This window comes from Dermacentor silvarum, chromosome 1 (genome assembly GCF_013339745.2).
Source record: "Dermacentor silvarum isolate Dsil-2018 chromosome 1, BIME_Dsil_1.4, whole genome shotgun sequence".
Lineage (NCBI taxonomy): Eukaryota > Metazoa > Arthropoda > Arachnida > Ixodida > Ixodidae > Dermacentor > Dermacentor silvarum.
The window spans coordinates 297,051,099-297,076,130 of record NC_051154.1 but is presented as its reverse complement, the minus strand read 5'-3'; the positions used below and the strand labels follow the sequence as shown (position 1 = coordinate 297,076,130).

The 25,032-nt window shown below is 46.4% G+C and overlaps 1 protein-coding gene across 1 annotated transcript in view; it reads left to right on the top strand.

Moving 5' to 3' along the window:
* Positions 1-25,032, top strand: part of LOC119441801 (uncharacterized) — a 58,859-nt gene that overhangs the window by 1,725 nt on the left and 32,102 nt on the right. Inside the window, exons 2-4 of the mRNA XM_049661208.1 lie at positions 12,006-12,398; positions 16,331-16,633; positions 19,725-20,108. Coding sequence (XP_049517165.1) covers positions 12,006-12,398; positions 16,331-16,633; positions 19,725-20,108 — 1,080 coding nt within the window. The remainder of the gene's footprint in view (positions 1-12,005; positions 12,399-16,330; positions 16,634-19,724; positions 20,109-25,032) is intronic.

The window sequence follows — 25,032 nt, the reverse complement described above, 5'->3', positions numbered from 1 at the left end:
AACACTACTATCTGCCTCAGACAACAGAGTTAAAGTAGTTCAGTTTGGCACCGTGCAAAAGAATTGACGCTTCGCTTATACAAATATCTGAATTATTGTGGATATAGAATGCTTCTAGAGTCACTCAAGCCGTGTACTTTGTAAGTTTGCCTAAGATAGTGGTCTCATAAAATTGTGCCTCGCAACCACACGTAATGATATGGGCAGCCAAATGTGCATACTTGTCCTCTTTTTTCTTAACTTTTAGCGCATGCTCCCCGAGTCGGTCGTTAATGCACCGTTCGGTTTGGCCGATGTACACCTTACCGCACAACTCAACAAGGGGACGGAGGTATGCGACTCCTGTCGCATACCTCCGTCGCATACCTTACACCGGTATACCGACTCCTGTCGCATACCTTACAAAGCGGCTATCATGACTGGTTTGGCAACCTTGTTTGCTGTCATCGTAAATTCGAGGGCAGAGCCTGGATAGCTTATTAGGAGCCGTGAAGACCCCAGGAATACGATGCTTGTTCACGACCTTCAGGTTGTGTGAGACCTTATGCATATAAGGCATAAGGGTCTCGCCATCGGTCGCTGGGTCTCAGCCCTTTTCGCTCCAGCTCTACACGGCTCAAACTACAAACTACACAGCTCGAGTTGCCCTAGAAGCATTTTATATGCACAAGGAATTCAGATATTTGTATAAGCGAAGCGTCAATTTTTATGCACATTGCCGAACTGAACTACTTGATCTCGGTTGTCTGAGGCAGATAGTAGTGTTGTTAACTTTTTTAGATATGTTTTTATCGCCTCGGCATGGAAAAGGGGGCGTGACACTGGTGTACGTGGTTCACCTTACAAATCGGAGGGTTTGTCGATTGAAATAAACAGTTGATAGTAGCGCTCGTCCGCGTCTGTCGTGTCATCGTGTGTGTGTGTGTGTGTCCGTGTACTTATTTGCGCTATATCTGAAAGTAAGCATCTATTTATGTTTCTGAAAGCTGTTAACCACAACATGAAGTGTGCAGTATTTTTTGTACATATAATAACTAGCTTTTTAGTTATTATACTTACTGTAGGTATGTGAAAAGTAGATTTTACAATGCATTGAAGAACCTGAATTTCAAATGCGCGTGGCACATTATCTCTTGCCTGGCGCTTCAGCCTTTAAAGCAAGCCCTTCAAAAAAAATTGGCGCGGTTATTTGATAGTGCACCTGCTTTCAAAGACGTGGTGTAAGAATTAACTGGACCATGTAATGGACCATTTTGGTGATAAATATTTCAGATCTCGAATTTCTTTTATCCGGTTGTGGTTGCAAAAGTCGAGCCGGCGTTCGGGTTTCCCTCACATGGCTAATCAGTACCTTGCCCTTGGATTTTTGACATATGGTCATGCGCTCAGACGGGAGGCTCGTCGCTAGCAGGAATTTTGCGGCCATATCAAGATAAACGGCCTGCCAAAGCGATAGAACCACGGTATTAGGCATAGCGCGTGTTCCTTTAGAGCATGTTGGAAAGCACGACTACTGTGGCACTCGGGCTGAAAGTGGGGTCGTCTTTCTTTTAAATGCAAAGCATTTCATTGCCGTGTGTAACGATTTCCTGAGAGCTGCGATACCCGGATCACGTGTAGTCAATCCCGATTCACTTTGAGCGGCCATGCTCGGACTACGTGAAAACGCATGGTAATCGGCGTGCCTTACGATCTTGGTCGTCGACATGAATAGACGCGCTGTTTCCCTATCGATGAATAGACGTCAGTCTAAAGGGTCAGAGACGAAACCTGTCGTCCCGCCCTGCAACCCTTCGTCCCCCGCTGTGGACGTTCACCCCGCTACGGTCACCCTACCATCTCTACTTCGCCTGGTTTGCCCTGTCCTGCCGTGGAAGAGAAGAGGGGGATAGTGCCCGGATGGTGGAGGGTATAAGAAAGCCAGCGAGCAGCCACGTGGAGAACACTTTTGCTTTGCCCTAGCGTGCAGGTGCATGCACGCTGAACTTTTTTGTATGTTTTCTTTGGAGCACACCGCTCACCCGTAACTATGTATTAAACTTCTGTTGTTTTTACGTCGCCACGTCTTCCCTGCCGGACCCTCTCCGATGGTCAACCCGGTTCGAGCTCGAAGCAGACGATGTTGAAGGTTCCCCAAACCCCGGCCCGTAACACCTGTCTGAGACAGTAAGAGGATGGTCACCCTCAGGGACGCGGTGAAGTTTTGATGTCGTTTGGTCTCCGAAAAATGTACACCATTACGGAGATAGTGCAGTCTAAAAATGTGGATATAGTGCGAATTAAGGCGGCGCCGGGCATACTGCAAACAAACGCCGGAACTAGTGCGGTTTAAGGCGGACCGTTTGACTAGTATCAGACACAGCGCAAACACCAGTTATGTTGAAAATAAAGGTGGCCCGCGGCGGTCGGTTAGGCACGTGAGCACAAACTTGAGCTCCAACATCAACATGCCGACGTCGTTATGTTGTCGTTATTCCGTCGTCGTCACTCCATTGCCTTCATGACATTGTGATCATTGTTTCCTTGTCATGTCATCATCTTTCAGTCGATTTTACTCGGTTGTTGTCACTGCATTATCGTATCGTAATTGTATCGTAGCCGTCGTCGTCATACCGTCATCACTACATCGTCGTCATGTCATTGTCGACATCGCTTCATTACAAAGTGGGCGTTGTGGTCATTCCATCTTCATTTTGTCGTAGTGATTGCGTTGTCGCCATCGCCGTGATTCCACCTTCGTCATCCCTTTGTCTTCGTGCCATTGTCGTCATGTCCTCGTCGTCATACCATTGTCATTTTACCATCGTCGTCATCCTCTTCGTCACGCCATCGTCGTCCTATTATCGGCATCAACTTCCCATCGGCGTCACTTCGTCGTTGCATCATGGTCGTCACACCATGGCCGTCGTGTAGGCGCCGTCATCTCACGGTCCTCGTGCTTCTACGTCACAAGAACACTCCTTGGGCGTTCTATTCGGCCACACACGACGGAATTGCACTCGCCCGGGCTCTTTCAAACGAAACTAGAAGAGATGGAACCTGGCCAACCAGGAACACATGTTTCAATGTTTCCGTTAGTTCACAGGCAGGGCAGTCCGCACTGGGATACCTTTCAGGGTATATAGCATGAAGAACCGCAAGGTTAGGATACGCGCGAGCTTGTAAAGGTCGAAGGGTCACGGCGCGTGCCGTGCATAAGGCAGGGTGCAGTAGGGGGAATACCCGTCTTGACAGATAGTTATGCTTGGTGATCTCATTATACGTGAGTAATGGTTCCCCGCGGGTTAGGGGGACTGCGGAGGCGGCGCGGTCAGTGAGTCCTCGCGCGGCCTCGTGCGCGCTCTCGTTAGGGTTAGAGGGAGATCCCTCAGTCGACCCCAAGTGAGCGGGAAACCAAATGAGAGAATGCGGAGAGATGCTTTTCAAGCTTCGGAAAATGCGACGGGCCTGAGGGGAAACCATACCGGTTTGGTAGGCCTTAATGGCCGCTTTGGAATCGCTATATATTGCCTCTCTGCGACCATCGAGCACAGCCAGCGCGATTGCAACCTGTTCGGCTACCAAGGGCTTCGAAGTGCGTACTGTAGCGCAGCAAGTGATCCTAGAATTAGAGCCGACGATGCAGACGGCGAACGCCTCTTGTTGAACATACGCCGCGGCATCCACGAAGCTTGCCTCTATGTGGTTGTTACGCACATGTTCGAGTAGAGCTCTATGCCTGGCCCGACGTCTGCCGACGTTGTTTGCGGGGTGCATATTGCGGGGAATGGGCGTGATATGCAGTTGAGATCTGATGTCGCTGGGGAATCCGCATGGCGTCGGGGCACTGGTCGACAGGGTAGAGGCCCATCCCGTCGAGTATCTTGCGGCCCGCCGGGGCGCCGGCTAGCCTGAGGAGCTGTGAACGCTCTTGCGCCTCTATTATTTCTTCGAGCGTGTTGTGCACTCCTAGATTTAACAGGTTTTCGGTGTGAGTGCTTACAGGTAAGCCGAGGGCGAGCTTGAAGACCTTTCTGATGAGAGAATTTAACTCGTTCCTCTCTGCATCATGCCAATTATGCATGTCTGCCGAGTATGAAAGGTGGCAGAGCACGAAAGCATCAATAATGCGGATGAGATTGTCTTCCTTAATTTCCCGGTGCCTGTTGGCAATCCTCCGGATGAGGCCGAGAGCACTCTCCGTCTTGGCGATGATCCTTCTGAGTGCGGTACCATTGGCACCGTTAGACTCGATATACATCCCCAATATTTGGAGCGAGTCCACTCGGGGCACCGGGGACCCGTCACCAGTGAAAAGCCGTATTTCGCTTTCGGACGCCGGTTTCCAATCACGATGGCCACCACCTCTGGTTCTTTTCTTGTAGAGAAGTAGCTCAGACTTGGATGGAGAACATCTGAGCTCAGTGGGGCGGAGGAAGCGCTCGGTCGCATCGATGGCGCTCTGCATGGCGTCCTCAACTTGGGCGTCGCTCCCGCCAGCGCACCAGATGATGTCACCTGCGTAGATGGTATGATTGATTCCTTGAATCTTGGCGAGCTCCTTGGAAAACCCGATCATTGCGATGTTGAATAATGTTGGCGAGATCACTGATCCCTGAGGCGTGCCGCGTGAACCGAGGGTTATTTCTTGCGAGAGGTATCCTTCGATCTTGAGCTTGGCAGTTCTAAGGCTAAGGAATGATCGGACGAAGTCGTAGACCTTCTCCCAAGCCCGAGGCCGGCAATAGTCTGGAGAATGAATTCGTGTGAGATATTGTCGAAAGCCTTCTCCAAGTCTATTCTAAGAATGGCTCTGATATCTCCCCGTGCTCCGGTCGATGATCTGATGCTTTATCAGCTTCATGGCGTCCCGAGTCGAGAGGCCGGCTCTGAAACCAATCATATTGTGGGTGTATATGTCATTGGTCTCGCGATGCACCTTGATCCGGCTGAGAAGGGCGTGCTCTGCGACTTAACCTACACATGACGTCATGAAAATTGGTCTGATTGTCGATTCCTGGTGCTTTACCGGGTTTGGGGATGAGTACCGTGCAGGCCGTCTTCCACTGTGTGGGGACATGTCCACTGCGCCAGACTTCAACAATTCTTTCGGTGAGGAAGTCGATCGACTCATCATCTAGATTCTTGAGCACCTTGTTAGTGACGCCATCTGGGCCAGGAGCGGATTTGCTGTTCAGGGAGAAGAGGACCTGTCGGATCTCAACCGCAGTGAAATCCTGGTCTAACTCCGGCACCTCACACCCCGTATAGTCTGGGAACTGGGTGGGGGCATTATGAGGGGCATGTATGATGAGTTATGAGGCCTAATGGAAATGTTTTTTCTGTGGTGACAGTGCTGATGCCACTCCCTGGGAGCCAAAATGAGGGCAGCCGTGTGTGCATGCCCAGCGACGAACGAAACCAACCGCAATCGTCACCGTCTCTGCACATATCTGCAAGCATGCATGGCTGCTTTGTGACTGCACCATAGAGAAATAAAAGTAACTGAATAACTGGACTAGGTGTGTACCTCCAACTGGATGTCGTATGCAATCTTGTTGGACACATCCGACACGCACTTGGCTTTCACTGTCACATCACCGCCCACAATTTTTTCAACTCCACACACGTGTGGAAGCAGACGCTCCTCTTTCTTGAGGTGGCCGCCACGAAAAAAGCTGTCGGCGTCGGCAACCTTCATGAAACCACACTGCAATCTTTGCATCGCTGTTCAACGAGCAGGCAATCTGCCGCCGTCGAAAACGGAGCGCCGTGAGCACAAGCAGCGAAGGAAAGCGCGGGCGAAACAATGTAAACAAAGCGGAGGCTGCACCACGGCGCGACCGCGCTGCTTGACATTTCAACATTGGGGGTGCTGTCAGAAGGCGCAGTAGCGCCTTCTGGCGATCGTTTTCTCGTCTATACCGGGTGTTCAAAATTAAGCTTAACGCAATTTGTCAAAGTCGCCTGTGGCAGGTAGCATAATTGTCGTTCAGCTGGGTTATTCGAAGAGGCGGACATTAGTAGCACGACAAATTGAAATACATATTCAACTAATCAACAAAAATTGACTAATGAACTTCTTAGTTATAATTTACAACATGTACTGCTATTTACGAATTGTACCCGGTGAGTTGACAAGACGCATTCACTTGAAATGAATTTGCAGGATGACACCCGCTTCGAGATATTTCCCAAAGTATGGGGTGAAATACATGGGCGTTCTAATTACTTTTGTGCTTCAATGTATAAAACAGCATTATGGTGAATAAGTGGAACATTGAATATTTATGGTGAGTTTGATGGCGCATATCTCAAAACAGGTGTCGTTCAGGAAATTTATTCGAAGTGGATACGCTTGATAAGCTCACCGACAACATTTCGCAAATTGCCATATGTGTCGTAAGGTATTTAACTAGCAAGTTTTTTATTGAATTTTTGTTATTTATTGAATATGTGTTTTGATTTGTCGTGTTACTAATGTCCGCCTCCTCGAATAACCCAGCTCAATGATAACAATTATGCTACATGCCACAGGTGATTTCTAAAAATTTCGTAAACTCTAAAATGAACACCCTGTATCTAATTTGTAGCACCGACCAAAGAGCTTAGTAATAGCACATTTTCGTAGGCTATAAATTTCAGAAATGGCTCGCATGACATCGATAATCAAAAAGGGGTTCAGTCTTAATTTTTATTTATTTCGGGGCTTTGATTTAGCTAGTATAAATTCTAAAGCGTTACATACAAAAATCACGATGCAATTATGAGGCACACACGTAGTCGGGGACGCCGGAATAATTTTGACCAGCTGGGGTTCTTTTGGGTGCACTTCGATCTAAGTGCACGACCTTTTCGACATTTCGTCCCACTAGAAATGCGGACGCCGCAGCCGGGATCGAACTCGCGACCTCGATCTGGTCAGTGCAACGCCATAGCCACTGGACTACCGTGGCGTGTACGGATTGCGAAAAAAGTCATGCGAACATGAGCAGCGGAAACAGTAGAAATTCAAGTTTTTTTGAACGTGCACCCACGGCACGGTACTCGAGCGTTCTTGTAATCCACCCCATCAGAATGCGGCCGCCGTTGCCTAAAGAGAAGCTAATTAATCAACATAACGACTTAGAAGCAACGCACAAAAAAATGCTGGACGCTTAAGGTTGCTGCTAAAAGCAGACAGTTGGTTTTTGCCTGCGTAGAAGTAAAGCTTCGCTGTTAAATTTGGTACATATAATAAGCTGTGACGCCCTGTACATACAGGTATTGCGACTTGTTCGCTTACGAGAAACAGCCGTGGAGGAACTTGTACTTGTTTCAAGGCAATCTTGTTCATTCGTTTTCCGTATGTTTTGTTGTTTTTCATTCCTTCCACCCTTCTCCAGACGTTGTACTGTTTAGTAAAAAACGAGACGTTTCTTCTAATGCCATCTGACTTTTAGCCTATGCCCTACAGGGAGCATGCGCCATCACTAAAGGTGAACAGCACCCTCTTGCGGGTTAAGACAGTTCAAACACCGTACTATATAAGCCAGTTTGCTGGTGTTAGCATCGTCTTGGCAGCGCGAGCGGCGTTCGCACGGGTGTGTTAGCTTCTCGGTTGTGTCAGTGTGTTTCTTGGATGCACCCACCTCTTGCGGGAGGCTCGTGCTCGCGTCAAGAGCGAATCCGGTTAAATACTAAGCATGCGCCCTACTTGGCGCAAAACAACGCTCTTCAATATGCATGGTAGATTATACCATTCTTAATGCGAAAGCATTATAATGTCCCATGAGGCAGAAAAGCTGGTATTATCCATCACGAGTGTTGCCAAAAATGGTCGATGGCGCAAAAAGTATAAACGCGCCAAAAATGCTCTGATTGACGTCACATTTCTCAGGGAGGTTCCTGTAAATAAAGTGAATCAATGGTTTTGAAAGGGACATTTGGTAAATTTCGGTCTGCGTGGGAATTGAACCCGGGCCTCCGAGGTGCGCTAGCTTCCCCGACGCCATGGCGGCTCCACTGTTCTGGCTGACTAAAGGTTTGCCTAGTGTTTGCGTTATTGGGCACGTGACGGCGCAGCCAATGGGAAGCAGGTGGCGACATGTCATGAGTGTGGATGGAAAGTGAGTGTGGATGGAAAGTGAGTGTGGATGGAAAGTGAGTGTGGATGGAAAGTGAGTGTGGATGGAAAGTGAGTGTGGATGGAAAGTGAGTGTGGATGGAAAGTGAGTGTGGATGGAAAGTGGGTGTGGATGGAAAGTGGGTGTGGATGGAAAGTGGGTGTGGATAGATTCGCTGCACCATCATTTTCAGTGTTAGCTAACAAATCACAACCGTGGTTGCTTAGTGGCTATGGTGTTGGGCTCCTAAGCATGAGATCGCGGGATCAAATCCCGGAAACGGCAGCCACATTTCGATAGGGGCGAAATGCGAAAACACTCGTGCACTTACATTTAGGTGCACGTTTAGGTACCCCAGGTGGTTCAAATTAATCCGGAGTCCCCCATTATACGGCGTGCCTCATCATCAGATTGTGGTTTTAGCCCGTGAAGTCCCACAATCTCAGCTAACAAATGTGATGGTACCTGACTGAACGGCGTCATGCGAACGCTTGAAAGATTTTGGATTCTTCAATGCCGTTGTGACGAGTTCACGAAGCTTTGTTTCCTCATAAAATGGCGTGGTCGCAAGTTTTCAGCAACAAAAAAGTACAGCTGATTAATATTACTTTAGCTGTTGTGCATAAGTAGTTGCAAGTGTATAGTGAATTATTTATAGGGACGTTGGAGTCAGGCAGCTGCTGTACATAACGAATTTTCTAATCGCTTCCTCGGCTGTCCTGCATGGTTTGCCGAAGAGGGGAACGCGCGTGCAGAAAATACGGCAGGTAGCGAATATGCGTTTAATAGTGAGTAGTCCTAGAAAAGGCTCACATTAGCCATGTTTGGCACTATGTGCATACACGGCTCGTAGAAGACGGCTGCTGACGTTAAACGCCTGCCCAGTCGAGAATAAGTATTTGTAGGCAAGACATGTTTCTCAAAGTGCGTATACTTTAACACCACAGGCACGAAAAATGCATCCTACTTTAAACTTGCAGCCATCCGTTCAGCATACGCTCGCCACGCTCTTTGAATGCGGTCTTCTGCAGTAGCCAAAACTACACTAGTTCGCTATGAGGTGGCGCTTATGTGCACACCACGTAAAGCAGTTGCACCACAACGCCCAGAAGTCATTTTTAATGAAGCACACAGAGACGAAGTAATTTTGTTTTTTCATAATAATTTCACGCGCGAGGTCCTGGTTCGATGGACGGCATCCTTGTTTATAGGAAGCGGAGTCTAGCTAAAGCGGCATTTCAATGCTCATCAGTACCACTCGAAGTAAAGATGAGCACGCCCCATCGGCCAGCTTCGTGTCTGATTATATTAAGGAAAAGCAGTCATTTGTAAGAGCATGATTGCACAAAAAATTATTACTTTGCAGATCATTCTTTACCAATAGCTAGTCACAGGCAATGCAATAGGAGTTGTAGGTCATTTCTATCATGAGTATCCGTTTGTAAATGCAACGTCCAGGCGAAACCAGAATCGCAAGGTTTCTGTTCAGACAGAAAAGGGATTTCTTACGCAGGTGCCTTCTGGCGGTGGGCCATCGCCACACTCTCGTGCACTTGTCACGCCGATCGCTATAACACGAATGACAAACGCTCGAACGATGGCGCATGAAGAAACACTGGGTAAGAAGTTTTGTAAAATTTGACCTTGTTCTGGCGACAGCGCGATTCGGATTCGAATCTTGAGGTACGAGGATCACAACATCCTTTCTATACAGGCATTTTTGTGTTATGGAATTGTTAAGAATTGTCTGTGGCAGATAGCATATTTGTTTGCCCTTGAGCAGGATTATTCGAAGAAACAGACAATACTCGCGCGAAAAATCGAAACACATATTCAACTAATTAACAAAAGTTCAATGATTAATTTCATAGTGAATTACTTTACGGTACGCATTGCAATTTACGAATTGTAGCCAGTGAGTTTGCAAGACTTATCCCCTTGAAGTTAACTTTCATAAGTTTGAGGTATTTCCCACACTTTTTGCTTCAATACATGCAAGAGCGTTTTGTGAACAAGAGCGCATTTCTACTGCTAGTTTGATGGCACATACCTCAAGCGAGGTGTCGTTTTGACAATTCCATCCAAATGGATTGACCAAACAATCCCATCGGCCACAAATCCCAAAATCACAATAGGCACCTTAAATTATTTTTGTAAGATAATTAGTGAATTTTTGTTAATTAGTTAAATATGTATTCTTTCTCGTGCAAGTACTGTCCGCCTCGCTGAATTACCCATCTCTAGGACTAGAATTATTCTACCTGGAAAAGGCGATTTTCAAAGACTTCGTGAAGCTTAAAAATGATCACCGCCGTATGGCCAAAGCACCGGGACACCTTCTTTGTGTAAAGTATAGGCTGTTGTACGCCCTATAACAAAAATGGTGGCATACCTGAAACCGTTGGATACTTTTTCCTTGCAATGCATACAAGAGCGTTTTGGTAAATAATTCGAACAAGAGCGCATTTCTACGACTAGTTTGATGGCACATACCTCCAACGAGGTGTCGTTTTGACAATTCATTCCAAATGGATACGCCAAACTTCACCAGCCACAAAGCCCAAAATTGCAATATGCACCTTAAATTATTTTTGTAACATAATTAGTTAATTTTTGTTAGTTAAATATTTTTTCGATTTCTCGTGCAAGTATTGTCCGCCTCTCTGAATTATCCATCTCAGACTAGAATTGTTCTATCAGGAAAAGGCAATTTTTAAAGACTCCGTGAAGCTTAAAAATGATCACGTATGCCAAAGCACCGGGAGAACACCTGTGTGTATAGTATAAGTTCTTGTCGCAGCCTCGTCAAATCTAGCACTAGTTCCAACCAATAATGTTAGCAAGAGGTAACCGATAAATAAGGATTTGGGAATATTCGAAATTTCAAATGCGGGATAGAATAAGGCGAAAGTTACATCTACTGACGCAGCGCTTAATAGCTCGAAGTGCACTTAATACGAGGTCGGTAAACACACCGAAGAACCACTGTAGCCCGAATGGCCCTTGTTAATAGTTTGCGTTATATTGTATGCTGCCTTGCCAATGTGAGTATAATGGAATGTGACTATAAAGGTTTTTGAGTGGTGGCGCTGGCTAACACTCCCAGGTTTAGTTGTAGTTGTAAAACTTAAGCACCCCGGAAAGTGGATGTGACAATGGCGCCGTGGTAGTTCAATATAAAGAGCATCGCACGCGTAACGCGAAGACGTCGGATCATTCCCCACCTGCCGCCAGTTGTTTTTTCGTCCATTTTCAATAATGTATCATTTCTTTAATTCAGTTAGGGGAAATTACTTGTACTTACCATGTTTTCCTTGGTGTCATTGTTTGTTGGCTTCTTATGATAGTGGAGTTCGGGATTTGACGTACGCAAAGCCACTTCTCTACACTATTTCTAAGACTCGCTAATAAGCGCACACTTTAGTGTACCGGGACCATGTCAGCTGGGGTTCCTGCGTTTCTCATTATTGCGGATACGCTTCTCTCCGAAGCTAATGTTTTACAATAGCTGCATAGCTTAGATGTTCAGCTCGCTTGGCGGTGTGACGGTCACCGCTGTAGACTTCCGGAAATCCGGGTCAATTTTCGTCGTGTCTTTGTTTCGGCGTTTATGCGTCGGTGTAGTATGGCAAACTACGTCGGCGACACGCTACACTGCGGGAATGTCATTTCACGAATACATTGTTCACAGCATTTTAGTACAATGAAGTGCTACTGGCGGTAAATGCTTGTAAAGAGAGTTCATTGTGAGCGTTGACAAAGTTGTCATCTATATGTCAATGGATGTCGCTAATGTCTTGCTACCTCTCGGCGAAATATATTGGTTGCGGAGCTTCGTGGCAAAGCGCGCCAATCACGACGAGCGCTAATGTCTATGTGCATGTCATGCTCAACAACATGCTTCTTCGTGTCTCTTTTCAGTGCGCGGCAGCATCGGGCTCTAGTGAGCACAGCCTGATGAGCGACATGTCGGACAGGAGACCTTCGTCACGTGTGTACCACCGCCAGGCCCCAGGCGTAGAGATGGTAACGCTGGTGAACCCACGCAATGGGACTCGACAAGAGGTTCCCGTTCGGTGCACGCAAACGCCCACACGGCCCTGTGACATGCTTGCTTGCCTGCACATCCTGAATGACTTTCTGGTATCCATTGGAGCGGAGGTTAAGGAAGTCGCTTTCCGGAAGATCGCCATCACTGATCGGCAAATACTTCTCCGCCGAGGAAACTTCAATTCAGAATACGTTCGTGACGCGGTCCTCACCTTGTACTGTCTACTGTCTAAGCACCGCTGCGTCGACGCCATGGACATGAAGGTACAGTTAACTGCAAAACTTTTCATGTGTACCATGACTCTCCAGAATTTTTTGTCGCAGACTGCGTGTTCATTTGAAGAGTAAATGGCGCAGGGCTGTACGCGAGTGTATACCTTTAAAACACATCGCTTTTAGTTTACGTCAGCACCACGTTTGATCCTTCTGCAGCACTATCCATTTCTGTTATTGAATGGGCTAGGATAAGCCGTCACTGGAAGACGTAACTAGGTTTAAACAGCTTTGCAGTACCACACTTGCCTATGATTGTCGGCAACCTTGCTCAACATACGTCAGAGAACTGGCAATAACGCTACGGCGGTACCTGCTAAACGTGACAGGCTATTTAAAATTATTCCACTAATCTGCAATGCAAATACTGATGAATAGTTGAATATTTTATTTATGGGACCGTAATCAGATCAATCGCAACGCATATATATTCACTTGCATACCGTGAATGCACCACGGAATTAATGGTGTTCACGTGCCAACTATCCATACAAGGGACGGCGCGCAAACCGAAGATGATGCGGTAACCTACTCGGCTAATTTTGGAACCGTGTACTTCGAGCATGAAAGCGTAATCGGAAGGATGAGCAATAGGATGCAAGAACAAGCGCTGTTGTGCGCGTGAAGTCTGGTTCGAGCGTTTCATTTGCTGCACACCTTTAGATACTCTCATGGGGCTATAGAATAATCGTAGGCATTGCGCAATACCATACCCTGGTGTCCTTGGAGAAACAGATTAGCCAGTTTACATGGCCTTGAAAGTTCAGCTATCAGTATTAATAAAAAGTGGGGCTACGTTAAGTAGATTCGAAAATACTTCATCTGCGAGGGCTTTATACGCCCATTTTGCGGCCACAAGTTTCTCTGTCAGGGAAGATTAGTGCATTCATAATTAAATTTTGCCAATTCCTTTATTTTAATTCGCGATTATAGTATACATTTATTATAGCTAAAGACAATCGTATTCAAAGACCAACTCCTCCATACTTCTATAGTGATTTCGTTCCGAGATATTCATGATTAACTCTAGCATTCTGTATGCTCATTTCGCATTCTGGGACGAGAGTATTCAAGCAAGCGAGCGGACGTTTCGACATGGAGGCATATAATCGTCGACGAAACATTTGCTTTCATTTGCAGTTTTTTTTTCGTCGTTTTCCTGGCGAACACAAGTGCCATTGTCGAGACGTCGGCTCTTCGTTGACATGTTCTTTGTTGGACCGCTGGGGATCACTTGTAAAACGAATACGAGAAATTTGTTCTGCTAATATTCAGATTATTAATACCCAGACTGAACTTCAGTAATGAGACACTTTAGCTCTGCGGGAATATGCAGAGAAAAATAGTTTGTTCCCTCTGGCGATGAAATTGGTCATAACACGAAAGTGAAACGTGTATTCTGAGAAGCAGTGGCAGCTTTGTTATACATTCATATATGCAATTCAATAAACGGGCAAAGTATTTTATTACTTACAGTTTCGCTCGAAGGGCGAAGCAATTACCGCAATAGCAAGCACGCGAGGCCTGTGCGTCTGCGCAGCGTAAATAGCACCCCGGAGGCTGCCAGGCGTCAAAGGTAAACCTGACGCGACGGTGAGTGCGTATGTGGGGAAACTGCGTCGTCGGAGCTCCGGTGGTGTAGCGCGTCCATTCACATATGCTCAGTGGAGAGTCGCCACGGCACCAGCAAGAGATGGCAGTTGTCACCTTTGAAAAAGTGCTAGGAACGCGCCAGAAACACCTTAGCCCGTTAGACCAACGCCGACTCAGTTAGACCAGTGTGTGGAAACTCCCTATTCGAAGCTGCATAATTGTGCACCTCGAAATTGCCCACATTCGCGTGCCGACACGCTGTGCCATCGCCGCTTTTCCCACTGGTGGTTGTCAATGAACGCGGAAAGAAGTGTTCTTTCCCGTTCGTTGAGCTTTCTTAATCTCTAAAAACTAGTGATGGCCAAAAAATGAAAGCAACTACAACTACCTTACTTCGTTCCAGTAGATCTTCGGACGCCCAGCAACCGCGAGAGGCGCGCATGTTTTTTGAAACAAACTGACTTTCTCTTTAAGTTGATCGCATTGGTATGCGCATGATGTTTGTGACCTACAAGAAGTGGGTCCCTCAGCCCTAAACCAAAGAAAAGCATGTAATATGACGATTATACACACTACAAAAAGTTTACACTCTTTGGGCTATTACCTGTCTCCAAACTATTACGTATTTTGCGTGCCTTTCCTTTCTTTAACGCTCAGCACCCGCTACATCCAAGCCACGAACGGCATGCGTGTTATGAATGTGACATGAACATTCTTGACAGGAAAGTAGCAAGCGCGGAGTTTTAAAGAAAGTAAACGCAAGCAAGGCAGATGACAATTACTGTTTGGGAACAAGATACCCCTCCATCAGGCGACAGCATTTTTTAGTGTATGTATAACAAATTTCGTAAACATTTATCACAACACCCTGTATAAGGCTTCCTACGGCACACGCCCCGTGCCTATCGCCAAGAATTTTAACCTGCGATTTATTTGGCGTCAACATTAAGTCCACATATTTACTAACATGCAGAAAGCTTCAATCTGAGGATTTCTTCACCAAGTGAAGGATCGAAGCTGCAAGTTAGAAGTGCGAGGGAAAAGAAATGTGCTCTGCCCAGCATTCAAGCACACAGTTACGTTGTATACAGAAATGTCTTCTTAAAATGCCGTATCACCCCATGAGCTTATATTTTTCGCTGCCTAAAATAAATCCATGGGCACGTTTAGGGCCATTTACACAATGGGCGAGCACTCGCAAGTAGACTTGGAACAACTGCATACGACAGCACGGCTGAGAGTTTGTGGGCTACGCCGAAAGTTAGCTGTGAAAAAAAAATACACGCTTTGAGTGTCGTAATTCGTGAAAGGGAGACACTCGCAGTGTCGAAAAAAAAAATTTACCCTTGTAGGAGGACGTGACGGCGGCTGACGAGCCGTGCCGTCGTCCCCTACTCGGAAGGGCGAAGGCGGCGAGCCGAGTGGCGGCTACGACGACCAGCGTGGCTAGCTTTCAGAACGACACTGCGTGTGCCGAGCTTGCGCCTCGAGCACGCGCTGTGATTCTTTATTTTTCACTTCGACAGCCGGCTCCAAGACACCGGCGGAGAGCGCCGACCAAAGCATCCCGCGTTGCGGCATCGGTGGGCGCTACACCCTTTTTACCTCTAGAAAATTTTGCGATAAAGAGCACACGGGTCTGTTTTCGCATGCACGTAGCAAAAAGCTGTATCACTTGCATGCTCACCGTCATCAAATGTTCAGTCGATGCCTAATAAATAAATAAATAAATAAACCAGTTTCGATTGGCTAGGGATGGTCTCAGTTCTGCGGCAATGCAATACTTTCGAATTGAATCACTTTTACTGAAACAATGACTTGAAGTACGTTTCATACCCACAAAAACGTCTATGCAAACATAATTTTCCCAGATTCCATTTTTTTTAGTCTTCAGCCCATCGCGCACCATAGTTTTTTATTGTGTCGGGCGTCAGTTTAAGCCCTGGTTTGTGAATAAAGAGCAAATCTGGAGTTCAACTGGCAGGAATTAAGCAATATCGGGCAGATACAGACTCTGAAAGATCTACCAACTGTACGTAAGACTTGTCCCCCGAATTCGCATAGTATATAAAAGTTCCACCTGTGGCAGCATCGTTACCGCAGCCTAATTAAATACTGCGGCAACAAATTTCTGCCTTGCAAACGTTCTGCATACAATGTGGCGTAGACAATCGGAAGCAACTCAGTTAAGGCCACTTCGTTATTTGCCGGTTAAATCCGGAGTTCTCAAAGTTCTCCACCATGCGCTGCTGCAGGCTGTGAACAGGCATGCGCTTTGCCGCGTTTATTTTCTTAACTAAAGACGATCCCACATGGCATTAACCTCGCAGGTTCTCCGGAATTTGCCGCAATCCACCACATTTCAATCGACTTTCTGGAGATTCCTGGGGTGCCACTCCTGGGTGACTTGCCTCGAGCTGGTGAGATGCGTCCCAATGAGAGATTGCACTCCAAGCATCATCACTGCCATAAGTGACCTGCTGGTGAAACAGCTGATTCAGCTGACGCTGCGCGAAATTTACTTGGATGCCGTGACAGAGTCTCTGCTGGATGTCCTGAAAAAAGCCTTTCGCAATACTCGTACTCTCAGGACGCTCAGCATCTCCCACGTCGGTTACTGTACCAAATCACAGGTATTTGCTACTGGCTTAAATTAGCGATTCTATTTGCATATAGAAGGCAGTCCGTGTAACGCCGACATTGTGGTGGCATAACTAAATAAGATAAGATGGTAACAGGAATTAACATGCTGCCCGCTTGACGTTTTTGCCTATAAAGTTTCCTAGACCACGCGGCTCATGGATGTTTGGAAAATACCCAAGTGTCTTTTTAAGAAATCTAGAGAGGATTGTAAGTAAAAAGGTGCTAAAAAGCCTGACTCTGGTACGAAATACGTTCAAATGATTGTCACCAATTGCGCATTGGATATATTTTCCTAGAAACACGACGCAACCTTTTCAGGAAAACATTACTTTCAGCATGACTATGCTCTATCGGGTTATCGTCGTAATTACAAATATTCAGTGATGACGAATATTGACCACTTACACGGGATCCCTTATGTAGTGAAAATAGCTGAAGTCCTCCTGACAAGCAGATTCCCTTGATGTTATTAGGATGAAGCTTTCTAACGCAAGAACGCTATTAAAGGCAGCGATACAGAGTAGCATGCCTTGCTTCTCGTCCAATCTCTAGTGCACATGCTAAAATACTATTGTATTGGATTACTCTCCGTGCTTGACGGTCATCCGACATTGTTTTCGGTTGGCAGCGAATAATGTTTTCATTCAGGGCCTGTTCAACTTCTTTGTTATTCCTGTCGCCACTAGTCAGAACATCCAAAAGTTAAGTTGCAGCTCCATATAGGCACACCGTGAGTGAAAGGGTTAATACCGTTCACACAGTTGTATGGAAAACGAAAGCAATTCCAAAAAACTCAGGGCCATTGTACTCTGGGAATGTGGATGACCAGTGGAGCTGTATATATGATAAGCTATATAGATTTCAATGCAGATACATACCACATATTGTCATTTTCTACCATCTTTATTATTTCGTCACTAAGGTGACTATAGCTTTGTCGTGCCGATGGTAGACGGCCAATGGTTTTCTGTAACGATGCCTCAGGGGGAATGGGCACTTCTGCTAACCCCGTCGTTCTTGTAGGCATGCTGTTCTTCCTCAGTCCGCACAATACACCGCCTACCTATTATATTACCACAACGCAACTGAGATAACGTGCCTATGCCGTGCGTAAAATCACCAGCCAAAGAAACGGACCCATTGGCTATTAAACGCAGCTGGGGCACACCAGTGATACGGTTTTGCTTTGTATCGAGGCTACTGCGTTTTTGCTCTACGCGCTCGGTCTATACGCAGGCAGCGATCCGCTGGAAACTAGCGAACGTGCCTATGCAGTGCGTGACGTCACCAGCCAAAGAGACACACCCATTGGCTAATAAACGCAGCTGTGGCACACCGGCGATACGCTTCGGCTTTGTATCGAGGCTACAGCGTTTGTAGCGAGGCTACTACTCACTACACCAAACCATACGTTGACGTCACCAACGTACGGAATGTATGCCTCGATGGCGCAGTTCCTCCGCAACTTCAACCTTATCATTTCCATGCAAATGCTACCTTCGTGACGCCGCCTCATCGTCTAGGTGCGGAACGTTCGTTCTTCTGATCTACATAGTTAAAGCCTATGCCTTCCTCTGGTCATTCACCGCCGGCGATGAGTTGAGTATAGGCTTTCGCGAATGCCTAGGCTTGTCGTAAATGGACGGCTGTCCTGTACGTGAAGTTTGTGGGTGCAAAGAGACGATTGCGCACCTTCTCTGAGAGTATTTTCGTTTCAGTGGGCTTACAGCGCTATCCATTACTCGACAACTGTTACCTAAAGGGAATCATTAAAATTGAACCGTGATCACCGCCCACGTCATCACGAGTGGCTAAAATAAATTAAATTCTTGGGTTTTACGTGCCGAAACCGCAATCTGATTATGAGGCATGCCATAGTCTGGGACACCGCATTAATTTTGACACCCCTGTATTTCGTTAATCTGCACCCAATTGCACGGTACGCCGCAGTTTTTGCATTTCGCCCCCATAGAAATGCGGCTGTCGCGGCCGGGTGCACGAGCGGCTTGAACCCCGCAAACACCAATGTATCAATTTGGATACGCTGCTTTCAATGCCTAAACACCCCAATTTAAGCACCTGAAACTCAATATAGAGCCCATACTAGCGTTTTTTTAGAGCCCATACTAAATATTTTTAACTCACTTCCATTGCAGTTTCATTCGGACGTATATACTCTGTATGGCCAGAAATAAATGTTAACATCGCTTTTTTTTTCTTTGATACAGAATGGTGTTCGGAATTAGTGCTATAAAAGGATGTCTGTTTACTGAAATCGTTCGGAGTACGTGAAATACATAGTTTACCTGCGACTCACCTGTGCGAGGAAGGCTCCTTTTTACGTCATTGATTCTTCAGATTCTTGTTCCTTCCCTTTTCTACTCTTTTGCATTACCCCAGTGAAGAGTAGCCAAGCGGACAGTTATTGATTAACCTCTCCGTGTTTCATTTACTTCGCTCCCTCAGGTGGCGAACATGCCCCGTCTGTTTGTCAACTTGACACAACTTGCGTATAACAAAAGAATGAAGCACAGTGTTCTTAATTACGTCGTCGCTACATTGTTTCACTTGGCCATGACGCACAGCATTGGTGGCTTCGAAGGGATACGTTACGAGTATCTGCTGTGCCCCCAGCTCATGAATGTTGAGTGCGATGACTCTTTGAAACGTGTTCTTTATCGCTCTCGTCAGCATCATCTGCAGGGCTATAAGTGTGACGGTTAGACGCGAAATGCTCCTGGTAAACTAGTGCTTTGCTATTTGACCAAAACCTCAAAAGAAAGTTACTGGCATGGTGGTTCATGTCTCGGCAATATTCTTTTCATTGGTGAAAATTCATTGAAACAATAGTGCATGCACGAACCGTCCTTTCTGCGAATCCTTCAAGGAATATAGTCGACGTGAAGCTCCTTTGACAAGCAACAGTGCTAATATATGTTTATTTTGCTTAATAATACCATAGTTCTAAGATAATAAATTTCCTAGCGAGAATATTAAATTTACGGTCATGTTTGTATAATTGCAAGCATTATTTTTACGCGTGAACATAACATTTGTCGAATGGCTTGTGCTCTGTTTCAGGGCGTAACGGAGGCAGATGTGCTCATTGACCAAGCCATTGTTCAAAGCATTGCCAACAACCCAGTGGTGACCAACCTTACCTTTGCCTTCTGCTATCCCCGGGACGCCTGCCAGGCGAGCATAAGACGGCTGCTCGAAAATTCCACTACCCTAACCAATCTCACAATTAGCCACTGGGCGCTCCACGATAGAGCATTCAGTGTAAAGGATATCATAGGCGCACTTGCAGCTAACCGTACCATAACCAGCCTTACCCTGCGAGACCTTAATTCGAACCCACTGGAAAAAGAGAAGCTAGTCGAGCTCCTGAACTCCAACAGAACACTACAGTATGTGGCCTTCTTGACACGCAGGACGAGCTTGGAGGGAGCTTCCACTTCCCAGGTAGGTGGCTATGGTCTACAAACCAGTGAAGCGTTTACGAAACAAGGGCCTAAACACAGCATGTGCAGTTAGTGAGCTATAGTTGAAAGCGGTAGTCGCACGATTTCCGTCGTCGGCCCTTGCTGCATCACTGAAGCTTGATGCACATGACGGGACGAATCGCCAATTTAGTCCGACGATGACCATGACGAGGCGGAACTGCAACGAATCGTGCCGCTAGCAGCTAGCCTGCTGCGTTTTCATGTGGCCTGATTCGATGGCACTGAGCTACGTCATGCCAATCCAGTGGCTGGATCGGTGAATCCGTCCCGTTGTGAGAATTGCCCTTAAGCCGCGTGCTTGTTTCAGTGTGTCCAGTGAGCGTAAGGCAGAAGATTCCTGGCGATTTACATATAAGATTTATTGCGTTATACGCGGGGAGTAGCAATAAGTGTCGAGAATACTCAGCGCTTGTCTTCAATCGTAGTGTTTGCACAGCACTAAAAAGTAAAAAAAGAAACTTTGACACATGCACCGATATCTCGTTTATGGGGAAACGCAATGCACATGAACATTTTTAAAGTACTCACATTTGGAACTTCAGCTATGCATACAGGTACCGTGTGTTGATGTTGTCTCGTCGCTAAGTCCTTGACATTGTTACTGTGGGACAAGAAAGCCTGGCTCCTCTGATATTTCCAGACGGCCGTTGCTGGTCCTCTTCCGTAGTTGCTGCTAGCCCCTACTCAATGACCCTTACGTTATTGTTACAAATATCTTTATCCGCAGTAGTTAATTGGAATGGAGGCACGTAAGCTTTTACTCGCCCTTCCACACAAGCGTAGACAGCAGTGGGCGTGCGGGCTGATTTCTTTGTGGGCCTTTCGGTCATGTCCTTTGTGCTCGTCCGTTCTAATGCGCCATTTATGAAAACGCGACGCGCCCAATAATTGTGAAAACGTGATATTCTGTCATCGCGACAAGTGACTAAAAAAAGTATCCCTTCCCCTGTCGAGGAAATGAGGGTAAGCGAAGTCTGTCGTGCATTTCTTCAGTGTTCCTCCGGACGAATCGCACTGACCAGCAATACGTTGTGCTCGAACCACAACCGGTCACACGCACTGCAGCTGGCTCCGAAGTTGCCGTTGAGAAACTCGCAGCCAGCGGCTCTTCGCTGACGTTTCGCCTGGGCTTCGGCCTTCAGGCTAGAATCGGCACGTCGACAACGAACCATTTCCTGAGCGCGTTCATACTGGATGGATTTTCGTGAAATCACTTCAAAATTAAATGTGTCCGTTATGTAAGACAATAAATAGCTCATACCCCCTTAAGCAATGGCTCATACCTCCGTAAATACGGCCTCCCTGATATGACAACAGAATTGAAATTCTACGCTGGTATGATTAGCGGCAACGCAGCCAGCTGTGGAAGCAGACGACGAACGCGGGAGCAGGGGCACGAGCGCGTGGCGAACATGAGTGCGTGCCGACCAGCTGTGCAGCTCTGAGAGTACCTGAATTTGTAACGTTACATCGCCGGCGCAGGCTAGCGCATACAAGCTTCGCTTCAAAAAAAGTTGCAGTTTCACCCGAAAGGCGAAGCATCGATTGCGATAGCAAATTAGTGGACAGCTATTCGAAGTAAGAATAGTTTTAGTGGCCGTATAAAGTTGTAAACAGAGGCAGAATAACCAATATAACACGCATGGTGCCACGCGCGCACTAGCAATCATAATCACATCTCTCTGGATGACCACGGAAACTGCTAAGTGCTAAGCCGCTGAAACGCATCGCTAGGCGGACTGTGTCCCTGTCGCATATGGTTTTCAAGATAATCAGCCCGGGAGGGCGTCTTAGGCCATCTTAGGCCATCTGAAGTAGGACAGTACTTGAAGTAGAACCCTCCTCCGTACTCTCCCCCCCCCCCCCCCCCCTCGGAGCCTTTCGCGAGACGCAAGTCGGCGCGCATTCCTTCCCGCTTTGCGCCCTTGCACCTGCGGGGCGTGGTGGTGTGGAGCAGAGGTAGAACACCCGACTTCAAATCTGAAGGTCGTAAGTTCGAATCCTACTCCAGTCCACTACATTTTCAGGCATGCCTGACACCGGCAAAAAAAAAAAATATTGCCGAGAGCTAGTGGGGCTATACTTGTTCAGGTGCAACCAAACTAGGTCGGCCCACTAAGCTTCATCAAAGTCGCTCCCTCACCAGAACAGGAATTGGCCTCCCTGGTGCAGTATTCGGCCACTACCTCCCCCATGACTCCGACAATTAACCCATGGCCCTCAGTCCCCGGTGGCTGCGGAGCACCTGACCAAGGCGGCAGTCAGACCTGCGACGTGGCAGAGGGTGCTAAGAATCCCTGGGTCCGGACAGGCCGCCAATAGAAACGGAACCTCGCAACGTTCAACGCGCGCACCCTCTCGAGCAAGGCTAGCTTAGCAGGACTATTTGAGGAATTATGAGGCATTGCCTGGGACATTATTGGCCTTAGTGAAGTTAGAAGAACTGGTGAGGCGTAAACAGTGCTAACTAACGGCCACGTCCTCTGCTACAGAGGTCTTCCAGATAAGAGAGAATCTGGGGTAGGATTTCTAGTGCATAACAACATAGCGGGCAACATTGATGAATTCTTCAGCATTAATGAGAGGGTAGCAGTCGTCGTAACAAAGCTTAATAGGAGGTACAAAATGAAGGTGGTACAAGAGTACGCCCCAACCTCTAGTCACGATGATGAAGAAATAGAGCAGTTTTATGAAGATGATGAATCAGAAAGGTGAAAACTCCGAATACTGTAGTCATGGGCGACTTCAATGCAAAAGTTGCGACAAAGCAGGTTGGTAAGCAAGCAATTGGCAACAACGGCATCGATTCTAGGAATGCAAGAGGAGAGATGTTAATAGAATTCGCGTAAAGAAATAGGCTCCGAATAATGAATACATTCTTCAGGAAGCGCAGCAACAGGAAGTGGACATGGCAAAGCCCTAATGGAGAAACAAGGAATGAAATAGATTTCATACTCTCTGCCAATCCACGCATAGTGCAGGATGTAGAAGTGTTAGGTAAGGTAAAGTGCAGTGACCATAGGTTAGTGAGGTCTAGCATTTCTCTCAATTTGAAGAGAGAATGAGTGAAATTAGTCAAGAGGAAACAGGCCAACCTAGACGCAGTAAGGGTAAAAGCAGACCAATTCAGGCTGGTACTCGCAAACAAATATGCAGCTTTAGAACAGGAAGATGAAGAGAACATAGAGGTAATGAATGAAACCATAACTAGGCTGGTGTCAGAAGCAGCAATTGAGGTGGGAGGTAAGGCACCAAGGCAACCAGCACGTAAGCTCTCCCAAGAAACAAAGTACCTAATAAAGAAACGACAAAACATGAAAATGTCCAACTCAAGAGAGCAGATAGAATTCGCTGAACTGTCAAAACAGATCAACAAGAAGAAAGTAAGGAATATCCGAAATCATATCGTGGGAAAGATTGAGGAAGCCGTAAAGTATGGACGCAGCATGAAATCAGTAAGAAGAAAGCTTGGCATAGGACAAGGCAAGATGTATGCATTGAAAGATAGGCATGGTAATATAATCAGCAATTTCGATGACATAGTAAAAGCAGCGGAATAATTCTATACTGACCTGTACAATGCCCAAAACAGCCAAGTTACTTTCATTCGAAATAGTGATAAACGGGATACATAGGCTCCTTCTATAACTAGCGATGAAGTTAGACGGGCCTTGAAAGACATGACCAGGGGGAAAGCTGCTGGATAAGATGAAATAACAGTACATTTAATCAAAGATGGAGGAGATATCATGCTTGAAAAGCTTGCGGCCCTTTATACGCAATGCCTCACAACTTCAAGTGTGCCAGAGAGCTGGAAGAACGCCAACATTATACTTATCCATGAGAAGGGAGACGTTAAAGAATTGAAGAATTACAGACCCATTAGCTTGCTTTCTGTATTGTATAAAATATTCACCAAGATAATTTCCAATAAAATCAGGGCAACACTTGACTTCAGCCAACCAAGAGAACAGGCTGGCTTCAGGAAGGGATATTCTACAATGGATCATATCCCTGTCATCAATCATGTAATCGAGAAATCTGCGGAGTACAATCATCCTCTCTATATGGTTTTCATAGATTATGAAAAGGCATTCGATTCAGTAGAGATACCAGCAGTCATAGAGGCACTGCGTAACCAAGGAGTACAGGAGGCATACGTGAATATCTTAGCCAATATCTACAAGGATTCCACAGCTACCTTGGTTCTCCATAAGAAAAGTAGAAAGTTACCTATCAAGAAAGGGGTCAGGCAAGGAGACACAACCTCTCCAATGCTTTTCACTGCATGCTTAGAAGAAATATTCAAGCTCTTACATTGGGAAGGATTAGGAGTGAGGATCAACGGCGAATATCTAAGCAACCTTCGGTTTGCAGATGACATTGTCCTATTCAGCAACAACGGAGACGAATTACAAAAAAAGATTGAGGACCTTAATCGAGAAAGTGTAAGAATTGTGTTGAAGATGAATATGCAGAAAACAAAGGTAACGTTCAATGGCCTGGCAAGGAAACAAGAATTCAGGATCGCCAGTCAGCTTCTAGTCTGTAAAGGAGTACGTTTATCTAGGTCAATTACTCACAGGGGACCCTGATGATGAGAGAGAAATTTACAGAAGAATAAAATTGGGTTGGAGTGCTTACGGGAGGCATTGCCAAATCCGGACTGGGAGCTTACCCCTGTCGTTGAAAATAAAAGTGTACAATCATTGCATTCTACCGGTGCTAACATATGAGGCAGAAACTTGGAGGTTAACAAAGAAGCTCGAGAACAAGTTAAGGACCGCACAAAGAGCGATGGAACGAAAAATGTTAGGAGTAACGTTAAGAGACAGGAAGAGAGCGGTGTGGATCAGAGAACAGACGGGGATAGCCGATATTCT